Source organism: Perna viridis, chromosome 4, assembly GCF_037379345.1.
Source record: "Perna viridis isolate PV_CMFRI_1.1 ecotype Kerala chromosome 4, ASM3737934v1, whole genome shotgun sequence".
Classification (NCBI taxonomy): Eukaryota; Metazoa; Mollusca; class Bivalvia; order Mytilida; family Mytilidae; genus Perna; species Perna viridis.
The window spans coordinates 15812176-15823409 of NC_142448.1; the positions used below are offsets into that span (position 1 = coordinate 15812176).

At 33.0% G+C, this 11234-nt stretch overlaps 1 protein-coding gene and 1 long non-coding RNA gene across 2 annotated transcripts in view; both read right to left on the bottom strand.

Annotated features, from left to right (window-relative positions):
- The window catches only part of LOC148619050 (uncharacterized), a 196677-nt gene that overhangs the window by 42991 nt on the left and 142452 nt on the right, over positions 1-11234 (bottom strand). The window lies entirely within an intron of this gene.
- LOC148619053 (autophagy protein 12-like) lies at positions 1842-7964 on the bottom strand. Its single transcript, XM_088578592.1, has 4 exons — positions 7586-7964; positions 4637-4773; positions 3437-3499; positions 1842-2227 (listed from the first exon to the last, which is right to left on the bottom strand). The coding sequence occupies exons 1-4, from the start codon at positions 7719-7721 to the stop codon at positions 2168-2170; spliced, it is 396 nt and encodes a 131-aa protein (XP_088434718.1). The 5' UTR covers positions 7722-7964; the 3' UTR covers positions 1842-2167.

The window sequence follows — 11234 nt, forward strand, 5'->3', positions numbered from 1 at the left end:
GATCACTCTCCTGGAAAATTCAAAATCAGGTGATAATATCTTACAAGCTAGTGGAACAAAAGTAAATCATGTAGAGGTATATACTTTCATTATTCCTGTCAAGATGAAGTATTAGAAAGGCAAAATATGGATTGTTTGAAGAGGGTATTTATATAACCAATCTCATCAAGTTTTGGAAAATCTTTGAAATTGACCACTCGGTAGCTCAGGTAACCTTTGGTGGTCAACATGAAGAACAAAAAATTGAAGTTAATTTAACCATTGGCTTAGTATTGGGAGAGATGCGGACCAAAATGTATTTCCCTATAGAGTTTAAATAGCAATTTCAAGTGGCCACAGCCAACAACTGAGCTGCACATAAATTGGTTGGTTTTAGCGGGCAATAATTTACCACCATTGGTTTCTGAGAAGTTGCATGTTATTTGAAAATTGACTAATCAAAAGCTAAGACTGGTGCCAATCTTGTTCAAACAAACAGAACAAAAATTAAACTGCTATTCCATAAATCAATCTAGCCAAATCTAAAAATTCATGAGTCTCAGGGAACTGTAATGCAAATTTTCACCATGCAGTGATCAGTCTGTCCTTCAGTAACAATTCATGTCCAGGCAATGACTTTTTACAGGCTTTTGATATTTTGTATGGAGATAGATGTTTTGTGTCTGAACTGTGAGGAGTTTTGCTTGATAAATTGAATGTGTTTTACGTGGCTGATGTAGAGTGGTCGATTTAAAAAAAAAATCATAAGTGTAAAATCACTTGTAAATTATGACATCATAATACTTTAATCTATTATGCTTTCATAGCTCACAACTAATTTTACAATTAAGACTTGTGAAAAGGGCTGAAGGATTGTTACCTCAGTGGGACCCACAGAGATGGATTGTATCTCAATGATATCTAGTTTAACTTGATGAATAAACAAAGAAGTTCAAGTTGATCACATTTTTTCAGTGTGCTTTTAAGTAGCAGTCTGTCTCAAAATCAGACAGTAGGTGATTCGTGCATGTAAAAAAAAACAACTCCTAATTCACTTTTACTTCTTCAGAAATGGCTATAGATTTACTGGTAGATTGAATATGACATTGGTTTGGTTGATTTTAGTGGAAGATTGAAGTGCAGTTTTCTCAAAAGTACAGATCTAAATACATAAAGGACTATTGTCACATAAATATATAGCATATGTAGACCAAGAAAGCATTGTTTGTTCCATGGGTTTTTCTCCAGCATGAATCACCTTACCTTGGCAGTGTCTGAATTTTATAAATTCTGTAAAGTCTCTACATGTGTGTTTTTTTTTTAGGGCAGTGGCTGATATCTGTCTATTTCTCCATATGTTGGATGTCTTTTTTTGTCTTTCAAAATATTCTTTTGATATATATCATGTAAGAAGATCTGTTGCATATCAGGGTTTTTGACCTTGAACTATCACTTAAAGGTTAAATTTGTGTTTTTCATTTGTTTGTATTTCAAGATATCATAAACCAGAATTTGTTACCTATAAAATTTAAGTCTATTACTATTACTCTTTGATATATGGGTTACCATCAAAGTCTGTACTTTCAAGTTTTTTTGTTTTTTTTTCACAAGAATTAATTTTAAGGCAGACCCATAGAAATGGTTTCAATCTCATGATATCTAGCTGTTACTGTTTCCTTGAATTCCAAGATGAGGAATTTTATTCTACCTTCTCAAATTAAGCACTTGATTGAAGTTAATAAATAATAATAAACTTCCATTGGATAACACCATTACAGTTAAATGTCTTAGAACTGTAAATAACAAACAACATTAAACTTTTTAGCAGTGTTGTATTTAGTATGAACAAGAATAACATCATATAGCTTTTTGCTATTTATTCATACTATCACAGTCATACTTTATGTAATAAAACAACAATTACAATGACATATACATTCAATAAAGCAGAGAATGAAAGCAGACATTATTATGAACTATCTGCTTCTTACATACTACTTTACAAGTAACACAACACCATTCTAATGATACATTATAGACCTAAATGTATTGGATAGTATCTTCCAACAAATACTCCTATAACATCATGATGTAATGAAAGTAAAAACTGTTCTTTTAATGTCCACTGGAGATGCAGTATTCACAATGGAATGTAATTATTGCACACACTTCCTTCTATAAATTATTATCATCCCCAGGCTTGTGTCTTACAATAATGTAAAACTAGCTTACCATCACTGCCAAAGCACTGAAGACAAAAAAAAATATTGTATAAAGACAGTTGTGAAATATTACATGGCAAATTTAACCTGAAACACATATATTTATTCATGTCTTTTTTTTAAAGATATATTTAAAAAGTTTAAAAGTAAAGATGGTGAAGCACCACTGGTGGATGCCCTGACTCGATGAAAGCATTGGAACCCAGACTTTGGGACATGCAGAGGTTTCTGACTTAATTTGATTATAGAGCTTAACACATATATATTTGCAATATTAAATACTTAAGCATGTTAATAACAATTTCATGTTTGAAGGGATAAAATTTTAAAATGTCTAATGACAGCAAAAAATGTCATATTTTGTATTTTTTTTCCTATTTGGCCCCTTTTATTACATTTTTTTGGATGGTATTGCATACTGTGGTACAATTTCAAAGAGATCTACTCTACATTTTACGGTACTTAAAGTGCTGTTGTGACATCAAGAAAATGATTGTTTTTGGCCCTTAATTCCTAAAATGGTTCACATCACAACCCCTTAAACCAATACCACTCTACCTGAAGCATGTTACCTTGATCATTGTACTATTTCAGAGATCCATTAAATTCTATGAACTTATCAAAAAGTTGTGTCTGCAAACCAAAATCTACAGACAATGACATTATACCATTATACGACCACATGTTTTTAGTCATATAAAAATGTCAGAAAATGACCATGTTTAATATAAGACAGTCATAATTGTTTTTACAAAATTCATCAGCTAGATAATCTATGTACTACGTCTTAACACTTCAGTGTAAGGATGTTTACTGTTATAAGTTTCACTCTTGTTATAGGATTTATAGGATTAAATATTGTTTTTCCAGAATTTATCAATGTGTAAAATCGGGCCATTCACACACAAAATATATGACCATGGATTTTACACTGTCGTGAAAACTCTCATCGCTGAGGTCGTAAAAGGTGAACAACCGATCATAATGCATGAAAAAGGCATATGCTAATTAGATTGGAATTACATACATGTATAATGAGAATGGATATGGTGAATGTGACAAAAAACAACAACCCCACCAGGATATACATGTACATGTATTTTAAATGCTTGCTGCATTCTAATGATCCCACTATTCAGGATCTTAAATCATTCTTGTTGATAGTATTTTGTTTTATTTATTTCTGTGCAGACACTTAATTTAACATTTATCCCTTCTTTTGGTATGGGACTCACATCAAATATACTGCCAACTTCTGTGTCTGGAGCAGGAGCAAACGACTGGTTTACATAGAGAAACTGAAAATACAAGATAAGTTATTTCAAATCCTTAGCAATACACACTATTCAGTCTTATATTTCTACTTAAAAAAAAACAAGAGGTTCATCAGGGCCTGCACTGGCCCTCTGGAATATGGCTAATAGGGGTTCAACAGAATCTTGGCCAACAAAAGCCTAGATAACAATTTTGAAGCCTAGCTCAATCTAGTAGCACTCAATGTGGATCATGTCAAGAACCCAATTCATGGACCAATACTGTCAAGTCTGCATACAACTAGTAGTTTTAACTGTCTAAACGTTACCAGAGCTAACAGCAACAGAAATTACTTTGTATGAAATTTGCTGCAGTATGTTACCAATAGAAAAAATCTACAAAAATCAAACTGTTGCAATTAGTTTGAAATTAGGTACAATATTTTGCTAGACTGACTTGACTATAAGAGACACCTAAACAGCACCAAAGGTGAAATGTTTGAAGAAGTAAAGTTTCAAATTATGATCATAGCTTTGATAAATGGTTTCAGAGTTTGAATGGCTTTTGAAATGTCTTTTTTTAAAGAATTTTTAAAATAATACTATAGAAATAAAATGGACTTATAGTGCTGTTGAACAATCTGAGCCACAGAAAAAGTAGATTGTCTGAAAATGTTCAGATCAACTCCTGAAAGAGTTTCAAAATAATATCCCCTGTCATATCAGAGAACTGTTCAAAAGCGATATCTTGTTCAATTAAGCAGAACCAATGGTTAATCATTTTAGAAGACCTTTCAACATTCCTACCAAGCTTTGATAAAAAAAATCAATTTACAATGTAGTTTCTGAGGAGTTGATAATAAAATAAATTGTATAGAGACAATAGAAGCCAAATGATCTTCTACCTCACAACTTTGGTTTAGTTGAACAAAAATAGTAAAACCATGCTAACATATTATTATAACTATGGCATTTATTTTTAGCAAAGTAAATCATTTATGAAAGCTGTTTAAAATAATAAATTAACATTTAAAAAAAAAGAAAAACAGAAAGGTGCATGTTATGAGGATTAATCATGGTTTTGTTAAGATCTTCTGTACGTACAACTGTACATGTTCAAAATTACGTGCTTTTAGAGCAAGTTACAACTAGCCAGAATTTTCCACTTTCATATTTACATACCATTGATTCATTGGACTCAAACTTGAGATATTTCTTTATAAACTCTGATATCCAACTGATCCTTTTGCTCCTATCAACTGTCCATTTCTTTTTCTTCATGATTGGTGCATCACCAGCTGGTTTCAACAAAACATCAACTAAAATATGTTTGAAGCACTGTAGGGAAATGTTGTACAAATTTAATTACTTAACTAGTGTAGTATATCTCATTCTGTTATTTGGATGGGAAAAAAACTATAATTAACAAGCCATTACAAGTATTTTATTGTAATTTAATTGGCCTTGAATGGCATTAAATTTTGATTGTCATGGGTCGGGAATTACTTTCATGAGAGGAAACTCATGACTTTTCTAGGTTTCAAATGCATGGTCCATTTGAGGAAAAGCAACAGCCCTCCTCTAAATGCCAATGAGTACTGAGTAGGGTTGAAGGTCCCAGAGCTAGGTATTTCAAAGGAGCTACATGTAGGTTAGAAATTGAAGACTACAACTAATCTAAACCCTTGTATGGCTAATAGGAAATGCTGTGATTATAAGGTGGTAGATGCACATCATGTTTTATATAGATAAGAAAAAGGATAAGAGAGACACCTGAGGTAACATAAGTTTTAGATTATGTTCCATTTTCACCTAGTACTCTGTGTTTTATTTGAAAAGAATTTTACCCAGTTTTTTACTTCTGAGAATTTACCCAGTTTTTTACTTCTCAGAACCTATAGATTTATGAAGTATCATGTGAAGCTTGGTAAATATTCTTTGTGAAGTCCATTATGATGAGATCAGTGTATTTTTGTTAAAAATATTACTTGTAATTCATACACATATATGATCTTAAAGCACAGAATCCTCTCAGAGTTGTTATAAAAGAACTTGTAATTGTGAGGTTGACAATGCCATGGGTTCAACAGCCATATACAATGTACAAATGTATGTCATGGTTTCCAGACTTTTACCTCAGTACAGGGGTTTCAATATTTTCAAGTTTGTGATATCTGGTTTCCATAAGCCTGACATTCATACCAGAAGTTTCTACTTGTCTAAATTTCACTTTGTGATGAAAAGCTTAAAAGAACTAAAGATATTACTAACTGATTGTTGCAAACACATATGCATTCAGTGATGTTAAATAAAAATCTTTATCTTATTCATCTGTACACAGTTGTCTGAAAATAATAACTACTATTGCATATCATTTGGAAAAATTTTCATCCTTGACAAATACAAATGGCTTTATTAATCATTGACAATTTAGACATTGGTGCTCACATCTGTAGGGTAGGATGTAAAATGTGTAACACCTACCCATACAGATTTTTCCCCATACCCAAATAATGTTTTGCTAAAATATTCATTATTACGGTATGTTAAGAACTGAAAATTGGATGAGCTGTGCAAAAGTCTGTTTCAATACATTTCTTTTAAGAAAAGAAATTGATGTATATTTTTCTAATATTTCTTGTTAAGATTGGTTTTCTGATTTCAAAGGGTCTAAAATGTGTTGCTGTACCAAACTAGTAATTAACTATTCCTCGCTTTCCTGTCCAAAGTTTATCTTTTTCTGAAAAAAAATAAGAGGTTAAAACTTCACTTAAAGACTAGGATAAAGTTTACAAAGATTTGATATAGTTTTAAAAAAGAAGTAATGGAGTTTGCGTTCAAAAACATTTTATAAATCATTAATTCTAGCCAAGGCATCATGTCCTTTTGTAAATTTGTAACAACTTTCAGCTGGAAATATAAAGTAATAATGAAGAAACTGGCAAAATAATATTTGGGTACATGGAAAAGTTGTTACAGGTATGGGTATGGCACTGGGGCTCACTACAATTGTATATATAGGTCATAAACATGATCAGGGCCCTGTATAGACCTATATAGTCAATTATAATGAGTCCCCCTGGGTAGGGGTTACACATTTTAGACCCTACCCTTCTGTAGGCAATGCATATGCCTACACCTTATAAGTCCTGATAACCAGAGTGTAGTGCATCCTCTTATAAGACAGCACACACCACACCAGACCAGTAGAAATAATCTGTTGTTTTATTAATCGTCTTCAGGTGTAATACCACAACTTTGGGAAGCAGTCGCCAGCACATAAAAGAAAGTTATTCGAAAGTAGTCCCATTATTGCACCCTATCATTCTCCTAGTTTAGTAGAGGTATACAAACTTGGTGTGATCTGAAAGCTGAATGAATCAGCAGTAATCTACTAACTTCACTTTCTTTATTCAGTGTAGGGTAAAAAAATTCTGAATAAAGACTCTAGGCCCCTTGATATGACTAAATTTCAAAACAAAAATAGTGATTTCTGCACCTGTCTACTTTCACTTTACCGTTCTTTCTTAGAAGGCACATAAAGTATGTTGGTATTTTTATGAGAATGGGGTCTGTAATTCTCGTTGTAGTTTCATTTTCCTTACCAGAATTTCTAATGTGGAACGTATTGAAATCCAAAGACCAGTCTGCATTTTATTGTTAACTTCCGGGATCTCGAAACACTGTAGTACACTGCAAAATCTGCTATTTTACACTTTTCTTAACACTATAATCATGTGGAAATAGATATTTGTCATTTTTATTGGTATTTTACACGATAATATGTTTGGCTTTTATATACTGAATCCAACGCTCTGAAAATGACAAATCTCTATGCATTTGAATGGTAGAGTAGGACCCATTCTCATGAAACCACGGAGTCACATAACGAGACTTACAAACCCTATTAAGGTAAAGGGTGAGCATCATAATGAAACCCCTCCAGCATCATCTGTACTGATGTAAAAAAAAATGAGCCTTATATATAGATGAATTAAAAATAGAAAGTAATGGAGGCCAGAAGTAGTGGTATGATACCATTATCGTGCATCCACATAAGTAAACATTCAGAATAACATTAACAAATATTGTAGTATGTTCGCAATTATAATGGTAATCAATTTGACCTACTCTTTGACTTTTCAGTATGTGAGGGACTTTCTTTGGTTAGCTGCTTTGCTGCATTTTGTTTGTCATTCGATGCAGACGGAGGAGGTGTTTCGCTATTTTCAGTTTTTTCTTCTAGTTGACTTTCCTGGTCAGCCATATTGTAACCTTCTCGGGTTTAAATTCCAATTTGTATGTGGGACCCCGAGAAACTCGAAATATCAAACATCTTATAACTTAAGACTTAACCCCAACTTAAGAAACGACGTGTCGCAATGTACCTCAATCTAAATTTATATTACTATTTTTAATTTAGCGATGAAAGTAAGCAAAGCCCACTAAGGACGATAGAAACACTTCGAGTCATGTTGTAGAAAAGTAATATATATACATAATAGTGGATAAACACACTACTGATTTTTTAACTTAATTATTGGAAATGGGAGATTAATTTGTGAACTTAATGATATTGATTCACGCTAATTTATTGTAGTGTTCTTCACGCCTTCCATAAAGTTTTTAAAAGTGCTAAATGAATCAAAAAACATAAAGTATTGTTGTATTACACTTGTATATGGCTGTGAATAGCTTTTTTTTTGCCTGTCACGAGTCTCGTTCTTTTATAAGATATGTATAAATACAACGTCTCAGAATGTGACGACTCTATTCGCTACACTGCTCCATCGGATCAAATTGATGCAGGGAAGATATATAAACGTATAGAATGGTCTGAAAAAATCCCCACGATATTAGAACTGTCAAATTTGCGATGCAAATTTTTGGTAGTTCCCTCCGCGGGACTAGAACTCGTACCGCTGTGACATCTATGGCAACACCGCCTGCACAAAGTCCAGCGCCCTAGACCACTCGGTCAGCTAGACTATATTCCTCCTCGTAGGATTAATCTAGGGCTGTAACTTAGTACACGTACGATGTACGGTAGTACGGGACAATTCATTTTAGATGTTATTGTGTAGGAGATAGGATCAAATTAATGATACATGTACCAAGTCCAACAATCTAGACCAATCGGTCAACTAGGCTATATAAAATATAGCTTTCGTTAACCGAGTGATACTTCCTGGTAAGTAAATCTAGGGCGCAAACATTACCACATGATGTAACTGAATAGGACAACCTTTGATGGTATCGAGTAAGACAATAGAGGATATGTAACAGTATACAAATAAAGTCACACCAAGTATATAATACACATAAGAAGTCTAATGGGGTGAGGCAATTCTATCATCTTACTTGCTAGTACATTACTATGTAGACCCATAGCATGCACGGCGAGGATCAACATAGTATGTTAATACAAGGATGCATACGTATATATTATCAAGTCTAAACTACACTCCAATTCTAGAATCGATGCGAGGTTGCAAATTTGCGATGCAAATTTGGTCGCTCCCTCAGCGGGATTCGAACCCCTTCTCTTCTCTGTCATCCTTGGCAACACCGCCTGCACTAAGTCCAACGCTCTACACCACTCGGTCAACCAGGCTATATAAAATTCATTCTGTCATTTTTATAGTTAATCAAAATAAAAAATGACATTGCATACAGAGCATCTTAAATGTTATTCCTCATTAAGAAATAAATTGTTAATATTTAAATGCCTGCAAAATTTAGGAAAATGGTAGAAATCTTAATAAAATGTGTTCACTTCCATGATAAAATGCATATGCATAAGTGTATAAGTGTTGCCTTTTGCATTTTCTGACAAACTGTATATCAAAATCAATGAAACATTACTTAAGATAATCAATGTGATTGTTCAAATACATTTGTTACGTCCTAAAAACAACTCTTCCTATGTTCATGTCCTTGAATCCATTATTTATCGTACAATATTTTTGACTGGTTATATAGTGTAAAAATTCTGGTGGGAAATTTTCCCATACTGTTCCTTTAGTAGAACATATACAAATTTTAAGTGTTAATATCTTCAGCGGGCAACTTTCAATTGCACTTTTACTCTCGAGTAGTTTCTATGAAGTCTACAGAGCGATTTTCAATAAAAGAAATATCTTGGATTAAGTAATGCATGGATCACATATCAGAAGCCTCTGCCTGGTTTTAAGGCAGTGCTGCACTTTTAAATTTCACATCATTTTCAAATGGTATTCATTTTGACAGAAATCCGTGCTTTGTGTATAAAAGTTGCAGCTTTGCTGTAACTGTTGAAATGGTAACGAAAATGAATTGAACTTTACTTTTAGTAACGTCCTCCATTCACGATCAAGCTGTAGTATTTGTTGACTTACATGATCTATCTGTTCACGATCATTTCGTGTGATGACGGTAGTGAAATGATTAAAGCCACGAACCAGTAAGTCAATTCAAACTACCCTGGCGATGACTCTTCAGTCCTTGAGTTTCTGTTTTATCTCCGTTGTCATTGTCCCTTAATTGACTCTACTTTTTTGTTTCGCTTTAACCGCGGTTCATTTGTGTGGATGTAGCTTTGTAGTACAAACTTCTGTCTTGTATGTTGCCCGTTATTTTATTTGCATTCTTTTGGGCTTAATTGACCAGGAGCGGTTCCAAGATTTCAGATAGGGAGGGGCGTGAAAAGAGTGAAAGGCCAAACGAAGCGAATTTGGGAAATATCAAGACTTCATGCAAATAATTTACCCCAATATTAGCGGGATGCACCCCTGTTGACTTCCTAAATTTTTACTTCGTTTAACCATGGTCACATTAACTTTCTTTTCTGTAGATGGAACTTTGTGGTACAATTGCATCGAGAGATACATCCTGCATATTTACTCAACTTTAATATTGTTAAGAAATCCAGAAACCAGAAAAAAAATTTATCTTGTATGTTCACGGTTATCTTTGCTTGGACTTTGTACCTTTATTGACTATATTTCTTATTTCATTTTAACAACAGTTCACGTTGACCACAATGAAATTCTAATTGATTAAGCACAACGTAACTGACATCGTATCCCTATAGAACATTTTGAATGACCCAAGTACAACCTCAGAAACCGGGGATTTGAGTTCTGTCCTAATTAGCAAAAAAAAAAAAAAAAAAAAACGGTAATTAAAGGTATACTTAGTACTATAAAAGTCTAAGACGTGTATCTGAAACAGATTTACATGTCGAATATTATATAATTACGGCCCTCAGAAGGGGTGAATATCAATCAAAGTGCTGATAGCACTGGCGGCTTTGTTTTGATTCTTGTGAAAATTGTGGCATGAACAAAATTTCAAAGATTATATGATGTTCAATAAAATTGTGATCATACATTACATTTTCAACACTGTTAAGAACTGTCTTTTCATACTGAAAGTCAATCCATACTACTGAACCAACTTCACACACATCTACAAATTTTATTCCATTTCACCTTTCCCTCCGTTTTTAAATCTATCCAAAAGTTACTTGCATTTACATTCAAAAGCTTTGTTAACAGAGTATTTATCCTACATTATTATTACAATTAAATAAAACCAATATCAGCTTAAGAAAATAGTTTCCTTTTCACAAGATTTTCAAAAACTAGACACTTTTATCAATTTGAATTTTCCCGGCAATTTGACTTGGTTAAAATCACTAGTCTTCACTTCCTGTTTATAAAAAGTTAAATATTAATGATAGGATTGAGAATTTGACTTGTAAGTGTTTTAAATGAAAATACTTCACAAATTTTATCTT